Raw genomic sequence first — 21,999 nt, 5'->3', positions numbered from 1 at the left:
TAGTCAACTGAAAAGCAGGCCAGAAGAACAGTTGCATAGGCGGGCAGTTCTAGGAAAGAAGCTTTGTTCATAGAATTTGCGTTTAGATTAAGGCGCAGATAGAGTGGAGGAAATTGTTGAATGGTTATAACTGGACGAGTATTTGTTGTAAAACTTTGGCAAAGTGGGTGCGACAGATTGAAGTTCAAATGAGCACTCACCATGAAAATAATGATAGAGCAGAGACGGATTCACAACCTCTGGGGAAAGAGGTTGCAGGGAGGAGAAAAGGGCATTACATACTACGTTCTGAAACTGGTTTCAAACCCTGTCAAGGCAAGATAGTTAAGTCCGAGCAGCTCCTCTTTCCCAGATATGGCATCAGTATTCCGTTTTAAGATATATTTGGCTCTTCTACAGGTAGAAGATTGCATTAAAAGTGAAATACCTTTTGGAGCATTAGAATGACGCAACTATTTTTCCAGCAACCATAGCAACAGATTTGATGTAACAAGAGCCATTCATATTAATTGGGACCAAGTAGGGATCAGAACGTTGGTTGAACAATAAAAGTTTGGTTTTGGATGCATTTAAAATAACCAAACACCTTTTGCTCCATTGCATCATGTGTCCAAGGTCGCTTTATAAAAGACTTCTTGCAGTTGGATACAAGTTCAGTCTCCACTATTTAGACCATGAGGTTGTACAAGCTTTTGTCATGGTCTTCATCATTTTGGCCTAATAGGGCAACATCAGTGGCAATTCTGGCCATGCCATCTAGAATTTGATCTATTTTTGCTTGGGAGGTATTGTTGTGTAGCAGGTACATATTGGAAGGATGACAGGGGTTCATATCGAGACACATAACAGGGGACTCAGAACAAAGGATGATAATGACATTTATATCCTGAAAGAGATGCGAATTCATTATTGGAGGAATGTGTAATAAAGTTCAGAGGGGAGATATTTCACTTATGATGGAGGAGGGGACAGACAATTAATACTTGCAAGGAGGAGTTATACAAAGTTCATTAAAGATGATGACAGACAAAACACATTTACCTTTCGGTTGTAATGATGACACGAAGACAAACAGTTACAAAATATAGATGGTGATTCTTTATTCATCAGCCAGCTGATTGATGACTCAGGAATTCAAGCTTGTATAGCTACATGGTCTATTCTTCCTCCCTTCATCTCTAAGGGCATCAGCTTCACTAAGTTGCTGTTCGACTTTTGTCTGTAACTATCACTGTCATTGTCTCTAACTGCGAACTCTGTCTCAATATATTGAGAATCTCCTTTCTTTATGACATCAGAGGTGTGGTCAACCAACGTGACTTTATCATGTTTCAATTTACCCGTGTCCTTTGCACATGTATATACGCACGTTTGATAAACAAAAGAAATCCGTAAATTAAATTGTATCATTTAACCTATTTGTTACATAACATTTTAAACTTTGTTATTGTCCATTCTTTTAACTGACATTTTTAATATTGTGTTATTTCTAAAAGAACGGACAATCACGCTATCTATGACATAAATAATATTTAGTTATTTGCAAGAACAATGCCAATCATTCTGCTTTCTTAAGATTTCAATATCTATTATCTTTTAACACTTTTCTTACTTCGATTCTAGCCTTTTCCAAATATCATTTTCAAACTTATCCAGTTTTGCTTTCTTACTTACTGTCCCTTTTCATAACAATATCTTGCAAGACATTGAGACCAAACTTCCAAGACATTGAGACCAAACTTCCAACATACTCATCCAAACAGCATCCTGTAGGTTATTAACAGTTGTGATTCCTCATCCATTTGGATCGATTAATATCCCACCTTGACATCAAGTTTACTAAACACTTTGGCTTTTGCAAAAGCTGGGTTTAGTTCTTCCCCTGTCAGTATTATGTGCAGACACTCTTGAGGTTTCTGTGGAAACATGGATATTTAGAGGGACCCATCTTTCTTTGTGCTGTATATCAAATTGGAGCAGTAGTGCTCCAGTTTGGCATACAGTTGTGTATGCTTTTCTGCCTTGTGTTCCCTTCATTTTGTCTTTTTGTAGCACCTGACCCTATTTTATTTCTTCATTACATTTCATATTTCAATTTGATTGAGCAAAACTATATTTTTTCCTTCTTACTACAGAAAAGAGAAATAGAACAACATGCAGAAAAAAAGTAACTGTGGCTGTCACTCAATAACGTTCCTCCTTCCTCCAGTTCATCCTACCCATCACTGTGCAGTCCATTGGCGCACGTCATTATTCGCTGTTAACCTTTTCATAGAAACCATCATCAAGCAACTGTCAACTGCATGTAGCTCAACTTCAACTTCTTAGGATTGGTCCAAAGTAATGTACTCAGCACTCAGGGCACATTATGTCACAAACCAATGCCACACATGGATAACGTTCCATGCACAGATCAATATCCATGCGCAAAGAAATACATCATTTCTGATGGGAGGCGAAACTGACCAGTTCTCATCTTGCGTTTGAAGAGCCAATAGCTTTTTTTTTCTTCTCTACAAGAATAAAAAATCCGTTTCAAAGCAAATCCCCATCCAACCTAAATCTGTCACATTTAATCTGTTTCAAACCAAAACTTTAGATTGCTTAAAAGAATTGTTTTGATGGAATTGCATATTTGAATTAAGTCGAAGATTTGACTGAGAGAAAAACTCTTTTTTTCATTTAGAACAAGAATCTTGCTGTTCAGTTCTGCATTAGATTCCACCCGTAAAACCTTCAACTAGTTAGCAGCCACATCAACATTCTTCCATGTGATTATTTTTTCATTTGTTTTTGTAGACTTATTCAGTTTTTTTCCTGTAAATAAATAATAGATTATATATTTTCATATTATATATTTAGACGACCCAGAATCGTTCAACAGGCTTTTTCTTTTGATTTTGTGTGGCTACCTTTCGACAGTTGTTGTAACTCATAACCTGGTTGAAGATGCCGGTTGTGTTTATCAGCATTTCTAGTTCCTTTTTGTTTCTTGTAAAGAGTTTTTGGTCGTCCATATACATGAGGTTGTTTCTTCTGTATTAATAATGGCAGAAGTTCATCCACTTCTAACTCTTCCTATCACATCAACACCCTCCTTCTGTTCCAGTGGTATCACCAAGGCAAAGCATTACCATTACTGACCAAAGGAAAAGTCTATGGGGCATGAATGTGCAGTGTGATGATGTATGGAAGTGAAACTTGGCTGCTGAGGGTTAAGGATATGTATTGCATGGAGAGAATACTATGATGGATGTGTAATGTAAGTCTTAAAGACAGATTTAGATCTGTGATTTCAGATGAAGATTAAATCTGGATAATATAGGGAGATATGTGCAAAACAGGAGACTTTGTTGGTTTGGTCACATTGAAAAAAATGCATGGGGTCTGTTGGCAAGGGAAGGCCAAGGAAACATGGAATGAAGTGATAAGGATAGAGATGAGAAAACGTGAGATAAACAAAGACCTGGCCAGAGATAGGTTTAGTTAGCTTTAGGCATTTCTGCTGAAAATGCTTGAGCAAAAGATCATATTTAATTTATTATTCACATTACATGAACAATATACAACAATGCTGTTGACAACACATATCGTATTTCAACTTTAAATAATCCAAAAAAAGGTTAGATGTCATAAAAATAACAAACCAAATGATAAGTGAAAAAAATAAAATCAAAAACTAAAATTTTTTAACTTCAATGTAAGTTTCAAAATGGACTTTATAAATTTTCAGAGATTCTAAAAAATTTACAAAAATAAAATATGGAATTTTCAATTTTTCTATTTAATATACCTTCCCACCCCCATGTTTGTTTTCATTTGGAAAATTAAAAAATATTTCCAATCATATTTTGAGGCCGTCAAACATTGTCAACTTCTGGTTGGCACAAAAAAAAAAACTTCAGGATGTATCCCCCCCCCCCACTGCAAAGTAAAGTTACAAATAAAATAAGTATCCAAATCTGCGATTCTGTGTTTTCTTAGATATATTGCGTCCGATTTTCCAGCTTTTTCAGCATATCTTCCGATTCAAGTTGTTCTAAAGTGAGTAAAGATAATCCCAACTGATCTTCCTGAAATTAAAATAAAACAAAAAAATCTTACAACTTGTGTTCAATACATTGTTTACAATTATTCAATTGTATTTTGGCATTAAATAATTCGAAAAGAGCGGATTTGCCAAGTGTGTAATATTACATTTTTGAATTTTTTAGATGAAGATAATATAATTAGTTTGATGATTTCCTCTCAAGAATGAAACACAAATGTTTCTGTGTAGCTTACTTGCCATAAGTATTTTTAATATATATATTCCAACTTTCCAATAGTTTTTTGGAGGAACATACATTTGTTTTTGAGCAGTTGTTTAGTGGTCTTCCTCTATTCAACAAGACACATGTAAAATGTACTACATAAAATAAAAAATAAATAAAAACTTGCGTGTGTGAATTAAATACATCTTTTGGTTTTGGAATGACAACTAATGATATATACAGAGTGGAACGATAAAATTGTCACCTTAGAAAAGATGACATGATTCCATTTCCGTTTGATGAAACCTGGTTTACTTTTTTTGTTACAGACCATCTACTAATTGGCCAGTTGTGTACAAATCCCAAGAGTGATAGGAGCCTTCTATCATGTCTGAAAATGATAACGTTCAAAGAGTGAGATCGGAAATGCTCTGCTGTACAACTCCTGCTCTCTGCCGATCCAAGTTATGACAATAGGATCATTGCCAGCATTCTCAAAATACAAATCCGGACAGTTCAACGCTTGAGGGCATATCTCAATGTATCGGCTGATCCACGGTCATGGTCTTTGGTGTGGTTTCAAGTGAGGGTCACATCATGCCACCTCACATCTTCAAACTCGGTTTGAAAGTCAACACCGAGTGTACCTGGATATGCTGAAGAGTGTGGTGGTCCCCTGGTGCAATCAAGTGGCCTCTAGCAGACCTTGGGTATGGCAACAGGACTCAACGTTGGCCTACAAGTCCAAAGAGACCCAGTCTTGGCTTCAAAGGAGTGCTACGACTTTGTACCTTTCTCTCACTGCCCCCTCTCCTCCTCCTACTTCATTTGGTCATATGTTGAGAATATCACCAACATGACCCCCCACAGCCTAATCACCATCATCCACTGAGTATTCACGAGCTCCCGCTGGCACTTGTGGAAAAGGCATGCTTCCAGTTCCGGGCCCTTATCGAGGCAGTCATTGAGGCTGAAGGCAGATACATTGAATAGATGGCAACTCTTCTACATAATCAAGTTACCTGAATTAATTTTTTCTTTTCAATAAAAGTTTTAAAACAAAGCTGTAGTGTTGTTTTCTTTAGGGCGACAACTTTATCGTTCCACCATGTATATATATCTCGCACGCTTCATGTTATTTTAGATTCTTCAAACTACGGTTCTCATCTTGAGCGAATGAATACAACAGTGAATTATATACGATTTCTAGCCAGTCATGACTGACGGAATGATTGCATGCTATCCCTGTGGATTCTGTGCAGATTCCTGAGTTTGACAAGATACACCTGAAGAAGGTCGTAGGTTACATCAACTAAAACATTGTGAAAATAACATTCAAGATGAGAACAGTAGTCCAAAGAAGCCAAATAATACAAGGCATGTGATATACTTATGGCAAGTAAGTCACATAGAAACGTTTGTATTTCATTCTAAAGAGAAAATCATCAGCTAATTATATATTGCAAAAACTGCAAAAGAGAAAACTGCTAAGTATTATGTTTCTGCATTTCTTAGATGAAGATTCAAACTATTGTTGAGTTGAGAACAGAAGTCTGAATAATCGATATAATCCACTCGTATATTTTATGTATGTTTTACTTTTATTTGATTCAAAGGCACGAGAAATGAGCAAACATAAGAAAATGGCAGATCAAAAGATTTTTTTTAATTTCTATGGAAGAAATTATATGAGAGAATATAGGCAAGAATAAGATTAAAGATATTTTTTATTTAATCTTAGAAAGTTTTTATTCAGTATATTTTACATTGTAATGAAATAATTAAAATATATGATTTTTTTTATATGAAATAAATTTTAACTCCATAAAATTTTTTTTTTTTTTTTTACAAGGGTTAATGAATGTAAGGCGGTGGTGTAGTAATCATTAATAGTGTAAGTTGGGTAGAATTTGATTATTTAAGGGGATGGTTCAACAAAGAACTTGTTTACGTTAGACTTGAAGGTTACTATATTGTAGTCGGCGAGGAAGCAGGCCAGTGGAACAGTTCCACAGGTGGGCAGTTCTAGGAAAGAAGCTTTGTTCATGGAATTTATGTTTGGATTTAGATACAAATAGAGTGGGAGAAATTGTTGATATAGGTTGTAGCTAGTCAAGTGTTATATTTTTGTGAAAGTTCGGCAAGGAGGGACAATGAAAATAAGGATAGTGTAGAGACCGGCTCGCAACGTCTCTTCTCTGGGAAAAAGGTTGCAGGGATGAAAAAATGGCATCACCTACTAGATTTAAATTATGAATCTTCATGGAAGCATCAGGTGAGGATGGTTTTTTTAACATAGAAATATTATCATTATTATTTTTTAATTATTATTATTATTATTATTATTATTATTATATAAACATGGTGATTGGAACGTAACTTTTCATTATTAGATGAATATAATTTGTTACTGAAATAATTATGCTTAGAAAAATCAGAGATATCGCTTTTAAAATGTGATGACACAACAAAGTATGGAGTAATTGAAAGTCGTTTTGTCCTTTCGCCCTCACATTTCATGCATGATGTTTCTAGCACCCAAGGAAAAATGGTTTTGAGTGGTGGGTGGAGATTTTCAATCTTTTCATCATCATTCATCTCATTGACTCTTGTCCTCGAGTGTTTTTAACTTTAACTCATTATTAAAATAAATTTTAAAAAGTTACTTGTGAAACCAGTTGATGTGGTTCCCAAGTAGTTTGAGCTGGTGGAGAATACTGGCACGCATACTGAACTCTAAAAAAAAAACCCATGCTATACATTTTCTTATTCATTTCTTGCAAAAATGGTATTTCTGTAATAAAATATGGGGATGTAATAACCTGGAGTTATTTTCCAATTGGTCGATTGGCCAATGATTGATTTTTTTTGTGTACATGGAATAAACTATTTTTTATGACAACCATTGAAAAATTTTTTTAAATGTTCGAGAGAGAAAAAAAGTGTTTACTTTTCGAAAAGGTTGGGCCATTTGTCTCAGAAACCATTTTGAAATCTGCACGGCTTCATCTGTCGACAAATTGCAGAGGCTGTCTTTGAGATGTTCTTGGATCCACAACGGAAGTTTGCCGCGTTTATCAACACGAGCATAGCGCTGAAATAGCAGAGAAAATACATACATGGTGATCAATACGTAGTTCAAAAAAATATATACAGCATTCAGAAAACTGAAAGGAAAAAGATACGAGCGAAAACAACATCACAAATGAAGATACAGCTGGATAATGCACTGATTGACCCACTGTCATAGATGCTTCTTAAACCTAAAGATGCTAAAACAAAAAGATTCAGAAATAAGGGCAATAGCTGCAGAAACTTTTTCTGAATAGAGTGATAATGACTGATATAAGATAGAGAACGTGAACTCACAAAGAGCACTGGTGAATCAACTTGTCAACGATTCTTTCACTTCGGATGTGGAGAACTGGTGGGAAAGTTGGAGTTTTTTGTTTTGCTTTTTACAAGAGAGTCACTACTTATCAAGGCTTGAAGGCCATACGAGGATAAAGGTTAACACATATAAGGTGGTCAGTGAGAGAACAGTGTAAAGAATAGTAGTGATAGAAATTGAGTAAAATGTGATTATTTAAGCGTACGGCTCAACAAGAATTTGTTTACATTGAGCTTGAAAACAACTATCTAGTAGTCAACGGGAGTGAAGGCCCCGCAGTACAGAGTTCCATGGGCGGGCAGTTCTAAGAAGGAAATTTTGTTCATAGAATTCATATTTAGATTAAGGCATGGCTAAAAAGTGAAAGAAATCACATCCTTACATCATTCATATTCATTTATGCTGATGAGACTACTATCTATAGCAGCACATCCAAGACCGTAAACGACCAAGTTCTCTCCGATTCTCTCTTCTCTGATCTTGAGCAAGTGGTACAATGGGAAAAGAGGTGGCTTGTTACTTTTAATGCATCTAAAACCAAGCTTTTATCTTTACATCATCTGACATCAATTGAAACGAATGGCTTTCATCTTGGGGAGGCCTCATGTTTTGATAAGCTTCTGGGCTTGACTTTTACTCCAATTTGAAATGGAACACATACGTTAAATCAGTTGCCAAGGCTGTTGGAAAAATGTTGGGATCCTTCTATCGGTCCAGTAGATATCTCATTAATGCAAGGATGGAGTACTGTTGCCACATCTGGACAGGAGCTGCTAGAAAGGACTTCTCCTGCCTTGATAGAGTTCAAAATAGACTTTCTAGCCTCATAGGAGATGTCCTTTTCTCTTCCCTGCAACCTCTTTCTCAGAGAAGAGATGTTGCGAGTTTGTATCTGCTTTATCGTTATTTTCATGGCAAGTGCCCGACTGAGCTCCAACCTATGGTCCCCTCCTCGCCAAACTTTCACAAAAGACACCCGTCTAGCAGAAAACACAATCAATAATTTCCCCCACTCTTTATCTGTGCCTAAACCTAAACGTAGATTCCATGGACAAAGCTTCTTTCTTAGAACTGCACGCCTGTGGAATTGTCTTCCGTTTTCCTGCTTTCCGGCTGATTACAATATGGTTGTCTTTAAGTCCAACGTAAACAAGTTTTTGATGAGCCGTTCCATATAAGTTAACAAATTTACCAAATTTCCATTGCTAACGGGTACTATATTGTCCAATTGTCTACTGTACACACTCTTTAACCCTTATCCTTGAGTGGCCTTTTAGCCTTGATAAGTGGTGATGCCTATGTAAAAAAAAATTATTGATAGTGGTTGAAGCTAGGCAAGTGTTTGTTGTGACTGTTTTGCAGTGGAGGGAAGGCATAGACTGATACTGAGCACTTGCCATGAAATGATAGAGCAGAGATAGACTCACAACATCCCTTCTGTGAGGAAAAGCTTGCAAAGAGAAGAAAAGGACATCAACTATTAGGTTTCAAAGGTGGTTTTGTACTCTGTACAAGTAGGAAAGGGTGCTCTCAGCAGCTCCTGCCCAGATGGGACAACAGTACTCCATTTTAGGACATATTTGATTCTTATACAAGTAGAGGACTGCATTGAGAGCAAGACACCTTCTGGATTGGTAGAATAATGCAACCTTTCAGGTCAGGAGTGAAAGTCAGTCCTAGAACCTTGTCAAAGCAGGGTGCTTTCTGAAGACAAGAGCCATTCATTTCAATTGGGGCTAAGTGGGGATCAGAGTGTTGGTGATGAAAAGATAGAAACTTGATTTTGGATGTATTAAAATTAACCAATTGGTAAAAGGTGATTGATCACCTTTTACCTAATTGCACCAAGTCGAAGGAGGAGAGAGACAAAAAAGAGATCTTGGTGGTTGTTGAGAAATTATTTTGTAGCTGGAAATCTTGTGAAGCAGACCTTTATATCAAACCCTATCAAATGCTTTTGATATGTCAAGAACTACTGCTCTAGAGAGGAAACCTCCAAAACCCCCACCAATAGATTCACTGATTCTATGTGAAATTACAGTCAGTATATCAGCTGCAGATCTCACAGGACGGAAACCATATTGCTTGTCACTGAGTAGGTTGTTGTTGGTGAGGTAATTGACAACTTCTTTATTAATCACAGAGTCAAGCAACTCACTCATGACATACAGAAGACTGATTGGTCTGTATGCAGAAGACCAATCTTCAGTATTTTTAAATATTGGACGAACTAATGAAGTTTTCCAAGGTTTTGGGAAGCATTTCTCCTTCAGGCATTGATTGAACAGCTTTGCAAGAATCAGTGTTAGTTTTGATTGCAGCTTTTTGAGTACTATGACTGGAATATTGACCAGTTGTTTTGCTGACATCAAGGTTTTTGATGAGTGTGGCAACATCACGAACAGATATGTGAATGTTACTCAGATTATCTTTGGTCTTTTAAGAAAACTCAGGAGGTAGGTGTCCTTGATCGCATCAGGTTGAGTTTGATCCAAATTCCTTAGCAAAAGGTTTGGCTTTGTCAGATGCTGTGGAAATCACCTCAGGTGTAAGTCGACTAAAGGTATATCTTCTATGCATTTAACTATGTCAATTTTTTAAGTTTTGATATGCAAGCATGACTAAGCTCAGGTGGTAATAAATAATGCTGGTGAGTTATACGTTTTGGTTTCAATTCTAGCTGATGACACCTAAATTGTATTTTTTAAAAACTTTTGAAATCATGACTATATATTGGGTACAATATAATAATCAATAGATAATTGGCTCTATAATAATAAATATGTAATCTGCATGAATTAAAATATCATATTATACGACTAAGCAACACCAGGTGGCAAGCTAGTATATATATTACTCGATTAACCTAAACGTACACAAGGAGCTACTGTGATAGGGGTCAGATTTGTAGGAATAAACCTGTGTGGGGAAGTGTATAGCAAGATGCTTGTTGGCATTACATTTAAATTTCTGCATGTTGGTATAGTCGGAGAAACATGGAAGGAATTCCAAACGCAAAAGGTTCAAGGAAGAAAGTTATTAGAATAGAAAATCTTGTTACTTCATCATCTAGAATTTACACCAAAACATATAATTCTCCAACATTATTTATTACTAACTGATCTAAGTCCACATACATATCAAAACTTAAAAAATAAACACAATTAAACTTATAAATGTATATTTGTACATGCATAGATACACATTTAGTCGATTTACCCCTGCCAAATGTCAAATTTTCAATATTGACCTCTGAATAACTATTTTTAGCGGTTAAAAAAAAAAATCAAATTTGTTCCATAAATCTGAATCTCCTATATATCAAGCTTCAAGTTTGTAGATCAAAAATTGATTGAGTAGTTTGGTAGAAACCATTCCACACACACAAGATCACATATATATAGATTTTTATTTATTTCTATAATGTACATACCTGTATTAATGATGTGGGGATAAAACTAAAATTTTGCATAAATTTCATTTAAACAAAGGAAACTTAAATCCTAAGGTACAAATTCATGAAATAAAACTTTTAAAAAAATTATACCTTGTCAGCAAAAATCATGATGCCATAATCCGTCTTCCCTCGTAAAGCTCGGCCAACACATTGCGCTGCATGTCTCATGGCATCGAATGTCAGAAAGTCATTTTCACGAATTTGGAAATTTTCACGCATATATTCAAGTCGAGCCTGAGAACAAAAAGAAGAAATGTAGGTTATAGTCAGCTAATGTACTTCCTAATTTCCTGCATAGTGCTACCCAAAACGGTGACAAGGCAAATCAGTTCCTTCGTTTTGTTTTAATTTTGTTATTTAAATTCCAATAATTTCATTTGATTTTTATACTTTCATAAATATATATTTATTATACAAATTCAAAAAAAAAACTTTTATTTCTATAATTTCATAAACATATATTTCTTACAAAAGTGCAAATAAAGACTAATTGTGTTATTTTTATCTTTTTATAATTTTGTTAATTTTTATTGTATACTTTCCAGTAATGTCCTTTTCTTATATTTTATTTAAATAAATTGCTTCAAAATAGAAATACTGAAGAACAATAAAAGTGTAGTACCGATTTGGATTGTCACTGCTTCCAGTAGCAGCCACACAGGAAGTTAGGTAATACATTAGCTGACTATAATTTAAACATCTCATCAGTTTATTTGTTGTATTTTAGCTTTAATAGTTAAAATATACCTCATACGATTACAAGTCTTCTCATGTCACAACAAAACCAATCACAAGTAATATTTCAACAACCATCCTAACTACCATTTAAACAAGATAAAAGTGCAGATATCCTTACTATGTAAAAAGAAACCTCAAACTATTGTTCCAATAACCATATGTTGTTCAAACAACTACAATCCTATCATCAATATCAAGTCTACTTTTATTTTATATTTGTGACCCAATGGGGGCCAGGCGATGCAGAGTGACCTTGCTAGTCGACACAAATTCAGAGGAATTCGCACAGCTGAATTCTAATGATGATGATGATGACGATGGTTTGATGTTGTTTAAACAGAAATGTCTATGAGATTTTGTCAGAAAGAAAAAAAACAATGATAATTGTTTTATCTCATTGCTGTTATATATCTGTTAACAACGGAAAGGTCGTTTTTAAAATCTCTGTGGAGCGAGATGAAGACACCCAAATATCTTAGTTGACAGCCTGGGGGAGGGGGTCGCTGCCAAGCATTGTTCGACTTGGAGTGACTAATCAACCCTAATTTGATAATTAGAAACACCTCAGTGCAAATGGGGGTTGAGGTTTGGTAAGGATAAGCTCTAAGAGGAAGAAAGAAAGGTGTTTGTAACCACTCTCTGAAGGAGAGGTGGGGAAAAGGGGTTGGATTTAGAAAAAGGAATTCAAACGGAGAGGAGTCGTAGCCAGCAAACCGAGCGGCTGGGCTTGTCCAGCGCTCCCGATTTGGGGAGCCCTTCAGGGCCTGATATTATGATGGGAACTAGCCTGTGTTAATGGGTACTCTATGACTTTACTGGTCTGGTCTTACATCGTTCACTGCTTTAGTCAGTCGCTTCAAATTAGACAGTAGTTGTTATGAAGTAATGAAAACAATAGTTTGTTACTGTTATAAACCGGAGTTCTGTTTGTTTGTGGTGAGGAGTCTTCATTTTTGCAGCAAACCGCAAGGATCAGCGGAGTGATTGATGTAACCGGAGACTAACTACACATGGAAAGAAAGACGATTCGATCAAGAGGAAAAGCGCCCCTCCATAAAAACACAGTGGCTAAGGACGATCAACAGGCCAACTTGTAACAAAACAAGGTACGATCAAAGAACACCTGCCACATTGGTAACATTATAATGGTGCTGGATCGTACATCGTTATATATTCATTCTTTCTAAACTATACAGCAATATTTTACCCTTTTTTTTTTAAACATTTAAAAACGTCACCAAATTTTATTTTTCTTAACAGAACAATCTTTTAAAATTCCTATAACTTTCTTAACCTAATATCAACTTTTTTTATTACCAAAACTGTCCAAAATGACTGAAATAGTGTTACTTTGGTTCTTATTTCTACTTCATATTTTTTTCCTAACCTCATATCTTAAATTTACTTTTGTTTTTCTCTGGTCTCCTCCAAGATGCACACAATGGTAGAATAACAAAAAATAATTTAAAAAAAAAAAATACAAAAAAATCAAAATAAAATAAAATAATTAAATTCTAAATCAGAGAAATAGAAAGAAAAAAAACTAGAAAAGGCAAAACACATTACCACAATTTGAAAGTTGAAAATAAAAATAGGTCAGATGAGGAAAGTTCCAAAGAGACTTTCAAAATATTTAATAATAATACGAGCTGAAATGGATCACAGGTGGTCTAATCTATATTAAAACGTTTAATTCTTTTTAGACATTTTTAAAGAAATTATATTTTAAAATCCTATGAAAGTAACAAAAATTATCTCATTTTAAAAATATTACTTATATTTTATATACTTTTTTATGTTACTTATATAAAACTAGCAAGACCTGTGTCCCAAAATTGGCTGCGGAAAATATAAAATTACTTATTTTAATTAAAAGAAAATCAATAGTAGATTATAGGAGAAGCTTAGTCACATCTTTGAAAACATTATTTTATAAGTGTAATTTGAAAATTTTAGAAAACAAAATAATGTTACAATATATTTTGTTAATAAAAACCATTTTTTTTCTGAGACTTTCAGTGTAAGACACCTTTCCCAAAGAAATTTTTTTTCTTTTACATTTTGCTTAAGGGGTTGGCACCTTATGAAGAGAGGAAATTATACGTCTGATGTTATTGCCAATTGTAAAATCTGAAATCAATGTGTGTTTGTATGGTTGGTACAAATTTTAAACAGGAACTTGATCACATTTTTGAAAACATTTTGTAAAGTTAATTCGAAAATTTTAGAAAACCAAATAATGTTGCAATGTTTATAACATTATTTGGTTCTCTAAAATTTTAAAATTACCCTAAAAAAATCTTTTTCTTACTACTTAAGAAAATTAAGTTACTTCAAGAAGCAGCCAAGCTGTATTTTCCTTAGAATAAAAAGCAAAAAAGTATGATGGGTGTGATAGTACAATAGTGTTTATAAACCATTTTTCACTATTCTCATTGAGAAATGAAAAACAAAGTTTAGTAACATTGATTTGCTCAACTTATGAAAAAAAAAAAAAAAAAAGATTCATAGTTTGGTATAATGATAGATTAACATACCCCCACCCCCAGCCCGCAAAAAAAAAATTAGATAATCTTCTTTTAGGTGATTACATGAGAACACCAAATTCAATGTAAAATGATTCTCCATTTTCAGACTAGTCTAGTATTTTGTTCTTCTATAGGAGCTGAACGGACAATGAATAAGAAGCAAAAGTAATTTTTTGAAAATGCTTTTTGGAGAATCAGACAGGTTGGATTAAATGTAATAATTTTTTTTATATAAAAAAATATAGGCATATGTTTGTAAAATGCACATTAGAAATTGTTGTAGTTTGTTTGTGGAAATGTGTAGCATATAATAAAAATAAATCTAATAATAATAGCTGAAGTCACAGGGGAAAAAAAACATTACTTTATTAATGTAAAGATAAAACACATCAAAGCAGTTATCAAAATTGACAGAAATTCGAAGAGAAACGGAAATATAAGTAAAAATAAGCAAATAAAATAAAACATACTCTTAAAATGCGGCTTTGTGTATAAACATACGGCATTCCAAACATGATAACTGCTCGTCCAAAATGATGATCTGGAAAAGTAAAAAAAAAAATGATAATTTCAAATTAAAATATGACAAAAATAGCGATTTTTGCACAGTTTAAAAAGTGAAAAAGAATCGACCAGAAAATACTTAAAAGCAATCAAAACATGGATCTTATACTGAAAATTGTACAAAAATAAAAGCATAAGCAGCTGAAGTTAATGTTGGGTTCATAAATGTTTCATTCGTGAACTTAAAACATCTTTATTTGGGGATAATTGAAATTGACTCATTATGGAAAATAAAAATTATTTCTGAATCATTTCCATCTGACAAAACAACAAATGGAATTCATTTTCGAGTCGAAGTTGTTCCATGAACATGGAATTCATTTTCGAGTCGAAGTTGTTCCACTAACATGGAATTCATTTTCGAGTCGAAGTTGTTCCACTAACATGGAATTCATTTTTGAGTCGAAGTTGTTCCACTAACATGGAATTCATTTTTGAGTCGAAGTTGTTCCACTAACATGGAATTCATTTTCGAGTCAAAGTTGTTCCACTAACACGCTACTAATTTATCGAATACAACTGTTTGATGTCACTTGAACATTTCAATTTTTTTTTTTTTTTTACAAATTAATTTTAATTCTTTGAACATTCCTGAAGTAAAAATAACTTTTCCATAATTTTTTTTCTTTTTAAATTAAAATTTTACATTTTTGTGTATAATTCTTATAATGTATCTACATATAAAGTCTATTCATCTACTTGTGCCATTTTTCCAGTGCAATTTTTACCTAAATTTGTTATTATAATTTATTGATTTAAGTTTTACTGATGGTTTAAAATCAATAAATATTTATCATTATCATTAGCAATGGAAAATTAAGTTTCAAACAAAAAAACAATTTAAAGATTCATTTTTGGAACAAATTTTTCTTAATCATTTTTGGAATAAGAAATTAGGAACAAAGTTTTTATGATTCTGATAAATCGTCCCAACATTAACATCAGCATACAGCACCAATTTTAACATCGCAATAAAAAACAAAAACATTATTATGATTTACCAAAATCAATTCCTTCTGAGACTTTCCCTCGCGCCACAGATAAGAGCACAGCACCACGGCCATTTTCACAAGCCTGAAAAGGAAAATGGAAGAAACTTTTCAGTTGGTATTAAATAATCAGGAAACAAAAAAATAATTATGATTTCATGTTCATAAAGTAAGAATAAAAAGTTTGGTTTGCCAAAAAACAAAAGCGATTGGAACTGATATACTTCATATATGATTGATTGAACACAAGTTTTTTTATTAATCAGATATTAATATAAATTGCAGATTCATGCATTCCTTTACCAACAGTAAATGGCCGCAATAGATGCAATAGGAAATTCCATAGTATGCAAATCACACTCCATGTTTATACTGTAATGCACAGGTTTTTAACATGGATGTTTTTAATGTGGGATTGGAAGATTAAATTAAAAATGGAGATTTTACTGATCAGTATTAAGTTATGTATATTTTAATGCACCACAGCAGATGTTAACTAAGTTTACCTCTCTCTCTCTCTCTCATGCTTATCGTATCCATGAGTTAGTGCTTTAGATATAATTTCCACATATTTTGTTTTATTTCAGGCTGTACTTAAAAAATTGGAAACAACTTTCTCAGTTCTGCATTTTTTGAGATGAGGAATGTTTGTTTCATTTGGATTTCCCATCTTGAGTGTTATTTTTGCACAACATTTTTGTTGGCGTAACTTTAACAAATTATACGCCTGAAGAAGGTCGGATGCAAATTAAAGTTTTGGTTTTATTTAATTTGCACAAGATGATTGTATTTCAGTTTTGTGTAGTATGATGATGATGACGATGTTGATGATGATGATAGTAATCATGATGTTGGTAATGATGATGAAGATGATGATGACCATCAATTTTTACATGAAAAAAAAAAGGTAAGGGTTCATTGCTTCATATATTGTATATGTCATACATAACATATGAATTTCCAGAAATAATAAAGAATTCATTCATTGCATATATTTTTTTATTTGTGTTTCTCAATGATGGGGGTCGAACACACCAAGTTCTCAAAAGAATTTGTAACTCAAAACATGTTAAGAACATTGTTCTAATTTGAACAATTGTTGCATAATTTTAGTTCATTTTTGAAAAGTCATGAATTTTTTTTGTCATTCAATGAAGTGAAAGATACCAACTTAAACATTCATGGCAGAATACAAAATGACTTTACAATCTAGTGGAGGGCAGTAGAAGCTCTTTTGTTCTCTACAACACCTTTTCTCACAGAAGCGACGTTGTTAGTCTTTTTCTAATTTATCATTATTTTCATGGAAGGTACTTGACTGAGCTTCAACATTTACAGCAAAAACTTACTTTCGTACCAAAACTGCAAAGACACCCCCCTCCTCATGTAACTTACACATAAGAGAATTATCATAAACAGGAGATTTTTCCAAGAACTTCTCATCTGTGGAATACAATACAATGGGACTGCTCCCATGCAGACTACAACATGGTCATCTTCAAATCCAGTGTTAACAAATAGTTATGATAAACCATCCTAGTAAGCAATCAATTTTTGCTTATTTCATTCATCACTTCCTAATCTTCTTATAATATTCTTCAATATTCAACAGACAATCAATCCATCTCATTAATCCTTATCCTTAAATGGCACTTAGCCTTGATAAACAGTGACTCATTACTAAAAAGAAAACAGTAGCATTCACACATTTATAAAATGATATAAATTTTACAAGAACAAGGAGGAGCAGGTGCTAGTGTGATTGCAAGAATTAGGAGTAAGTTTTGTCATTATTAGCCAGCAATGCTATCATTATCAACCAAAGAAAGTCAATTAGGCATATATACACAGTTTAATGGTGCATGGAAATGAAACCTGGCTAGTAAGGGTTGAGGAGATGCGTTTCATGGAGGGAAATGATATGAGAATAATGATAGATGTTTAATGGAATATTAAATCTGGACAGTATATGGAGATGTGTGCAGAACAGGGGACCTTGTTGGTATGGTCACATTCAAAGAATAGATGAGTTTTAGGGTTAGGTTTGTTGAGGTGGCATGGGAAGAAGTGATAAGGATACATTTAAGAGAAAGGGTAATAAATAAAGATGTGGCTAGGCCACCTCTTTCCCCATTGCACCACATGAACTTGGTCATTTACGGCCTTTGAAGTGTTGCCATAGTTGGTAGTGTCGTCAGCATAAATGTCAACAAATGATCTTACAATGTGATTTGGGAGATTATTGATGTAGATCAGGAAGAAAATTGGGCCCAGGATGGGTCCCTGGGGGACTCCAGCATTAATACTGTGAGCTTCTGATTTTTACCTTTCAATCACTACTCTTATGGACGTATCAGAGAGAAACAATTTAATAATTAAAAAGACACTTACAGCTATACCGTAGTTGGAGATTTTGTGGAGTAGACAACGGCCTACTCCACAAAATTTCTATCAAAGGCCTTTGATATGTCAAGAGCAATCGCCCTAGAAAGAAAGCTTCCATCAAGAGATTTGCTAATCCTATGAGATATAAATGTTAGCACATCTACTGTAGATTTAGCAGAATGGAAACCATATTGCATGTCACTAAGATTATTTTTGCTGCGGTGGTTGACTACTTCTCTATTTAACACAGATTCCAGCAACTTACTTATGATGCACACGAGACTGATTGGTCTGTATTGAGAGAGAAATGACCTATCACCTGAATTTTTAAATATGGGACATGCTGATGAGATTTTTCAGGGTGTTGGGAAGCAATTCTCCTAAAGACAACACTTCAACAGTTTTGTAAGTATGGAAGCTAGTTCTGGTTGAAGCTTTTTGAGCACTATAATACGAATGCAACCAGGGCCAGTTGTTTTACTGGAATCAAGATTTTTGCAACATCACCCACAGATATTTGTATGTCACATAGCGTGTTTTCAGACACAGGAGGAAATATGGAGGGTTGGTGGGGTTAAGTTATGCTGTAGTTCTTTGGGTTTTAACTGTGCCGTCTATTTAATCAGTTAAATAGAGTTCCAAGTTCTTGACGTATATAAGACAATTATTGTTTCACAAAAAAAAAAAAAAAAACGAGTGACAATTTATTTTATTTTCAATTCTTTCTCATTGTGCTATGGAGAGAGAGAGAGAGAGAGAGAGAGAGAGAGAGAGAGAGAGATGGGGCATGGTGGAGTGTTGTGGGTGACACAAAATGACAACTGGTCATCTCGGTGCCGTCTTCTTTGACTGACTTCTTCCTTGGCTGGCATTTGTTTTTATTTACAAAAACTTTAGATAAGAATTTCGTTTTTTCATGCTGCATTCCACTGGCCCTTATTAAATTCATCCAAGGCCAAATTTCAAGTTTTTGGCTCTCCTCTGATCTTGATCACATGGTACAGTGGGGAAAGAGGTGCCTAGTTAATTTTAATGCATCTAAAACCAAGCTTCTATCTTTACATCATTAACGCTTTGATCCCTGTCTGGCATCAATTAAAATGAATGGCTCTCATCTTGAGGAGGCTCCATGTTTTGACAAGCTTCTGGGTCTGACCTTTACTCCTGATCTGAGATTGAACATGTATATCAAATCTGCTGCCAAGGTTGCTAGAAAATGGATGGATCGTTCTACTGCTCCCGTAGATATCTCACTGCTGATGCAATTCTCTACCTGTATAAGAGCCAAGTACATCCAAGGATGGAGTACTTTTGCCATATCTGGTTAGGAGCTGCTAGAAGCATCTTATCCTACCTTGACAGAGTTCAAAATAGACTTTGTAGCTTACTGGAGAATGGCTTTTTCTCAACCTCTTTCCCACAGAAGAGATGTTGCGAGCCTATCTCTGCTTTATCACTATTTTCATGGCAAATGCTTGTCTGAGCTCCAAACTATGGTGCCCCTCTGGCTTGACTTTCATGAAAACACTCGCCTAGCTGAAACCACTATCAATAATTTCTCTCACTCTTTATCTTTGCCTAACCTAAACTTAGATTCCATGAACAAAGTTTTTCTTTGAACTGCACACCTGTGGAACTGTCTTCCGTTTGCCTGCTTTCCAACTGACTACAGTGAACAAGTTCTTGATGTGTCATCCCCTTAAGTAATCCAATTTATCAAATTTTTAATAGTAATGATTACTATAATATTTTCCCATTGACTACTGTACACTCATTAACCCTTATCCTCGAGTTGCCTCCAGGCCTTGATAAGTGGTGCCTTCTTTGTAAAAAAAAAAAAACACACACATCTTGTAAATCTGATTTTTAAACTGAATAATATCTGGTTCAATCTGTTTAAAGAACATAATTGGAAACAAAAATAATAAAAATCAGTAACAGTTAAAATTTGTCATTACAAAATTGACATCAAAGCTTTAAGTGTTGCAAGTCTGAGCATCTCTTGTAGAGTCACCTTAGAGAGCGGATGTTGAGAAATCAACAACTACAATGATTTAAGGCTTACTAACATCACTTACGAGGCTACCCCGTGCAACCTTTGGATGTATTCTCTAATTTTAAGAAAAATCATTTTCAATGGTGAAAACCAAAAAAAAGTAGATTCAGTCAGCAACAAAGTCTTTCATCATTTTAATTTATTTTTCTATAGATTAGAAATGTTTATTGTTTTTTTATCAAAAAAAAAAGAAAGAATTCTAAATGAGAAATACCAAAAATGGAATTACCCTTTGATAATTATATAAAGCCAAACTCGTCTCGGCAGCATCTTGCGTTTCGATGAACAAAAGTTTACATTTTTGAATGTTGTCAATTATTCCCTGCAAAGAAAAATCATTGAAAATTGACAAATAAGTCAAAATAAACAGATCAAAGATTTGATTCGAAATATTACAACTTTTTACAAAATTCAAGATTTAAAATTTCAAAGTAAAATTCAAGCAATATTACAACTTTTTTACAAAATTTAAAATTTGGAAAGTTCAAAGTAAAATTCATGCAAGTCATCTTAAAGTTAGAAGAGTCAGACAGTTCTAATTTCCATGGACTAAACAAAAAAAAAAAAAAAATACTCCAGGTTTTGTCTGAAGACTATCGTCAACAATCAGAATGGCTTCTTTGAATGAATTGTATTTGAATCTTGAGACTACATCAATCATTGGCCAAGATATGTTTTTTCTTTACTTGCTAAAAAGTGACAAATTTATCGCAAACACCTCGTACTAGGAAAAAAAGGACTGACCCATTGGTTCATACACTGAACTTAGGTTAGAGTATATGAATCAGGAAAAACTGAGTTTCTAAAGCTTGTTATAATCTTAAATAATGAAATGACAAAATTAGTCTTTCTATTCATTATACCCCCCCCCCCCACTTTGCCTCTTTTTCTCCAAATATGATTTAAATAGTATCAATACTTGTGGTGATATTCCGTATTGTTTGTAATGGATTATTCTAATCTTCTGTTTTATATTTTTATTACCTCTGACTTTAATAAACAGAGAGAGTGGAAAAATGACAGAAGAGAGAGAGTAACAGTATATAAAATAAGAACAGCGGGAGTCAGACAACATACTGTGAGAGAGGGGGAGAGTTATAGACAAACTTTGTAAGCGATTGTGACTTGAATAAATTGCAAAAAATACAGCTAATTAGCACAATTCAATAGATTTTTTTAAGACATAACTCAATCCTAAAACCAAAGAATATTTAATGTGTATTTTGTGTGCTTAATATATAGAATAAAAATGCCTTAGTGAAACATCTTATGAAGTTTTATATATTTGTATGTACAAGATTCATTTCCAAACGACTTTAGTTTTATGCGAAGGAGACAAAAAGGGTGTGGAATCCCTTTGTGAAAATTCAGATACCTCTAATTTTTGTGAAATTTAATCAATAACTATATACGAGTTGGTGAAGAACGCTTCTTTTAATTAAAAAAAAATGAATTGAACCCTCTGAAAGGATCTCAGGCAAATAATAAATGGTATATCATATGTAATAGACCAAGTTGTTTGCAGATGTTATTTCAAGTTTCCTTCTCCAATATGAGGGACTCTACATCATTATTTTTTGCAATACCAAGCGAGAGAAAATATGGATTCATACTCCAGGTTGCCGAGTTGAATAGTAT

General features: G+C 33.9%; 1 protein-coding gene across 1 annotated transcript in view; it reads right to left on the bottom strand.

Annotated features, from left to right (window-relative positions):
* Positions 1-3,477: 3,477 nt before the first annotated feature.
* Positions 3,478-21,999, bottom strand: part of LOC145291394 (general transcription and DNA repair factor IIH helicase subunit XPD-like) — a 105,850-nt gene continuing 87,328 nt past the window's right edge. The window contains exons 21-25 of the mRNA XM_080137190.1: positions 15,933-16,005; positions 14,838-14,908; positions 11,192-11,335; positions 7,204-7,347; positions 3,478-4,073 (exon numbers count right to left, since the gene is read on the bottom strand). Coding sequence (XP_079993316.1) covers positions 3,981-4,073; positions 7,204-7,347; positions 11,192-11,335; positions 14,838-14,908; positions 15,933-16,005 — 525 coding nt within the window. The 3' untranslated portion in view covers positions 3,478-3,980. The remainder of the gene's footprint in view (positions 4,074-7,203; positions 7,348-11,191; positions 11,336-14,837; positions 14,909-15,932; positions 16,006-21,999) is intronic.

This window comes from Euprymna scolopes, chromosome 12 (genome assembly GCF_053919585.1).
Source record: "Euprymna scolopes isolate OS-2025 chromosome 12, ASM5391958v1, whole genome shotgun sequence".
Classification (NCBI taxonomy): Eukaryota; Metazoa; Mollusca; class Cephalopoda; order Sepiida; family Sepiolidae; genus Euprymna; species Euprymna scolopes.
This window is presented reverse-complemented; position numbering and strand designations above follow the sequence as displayed.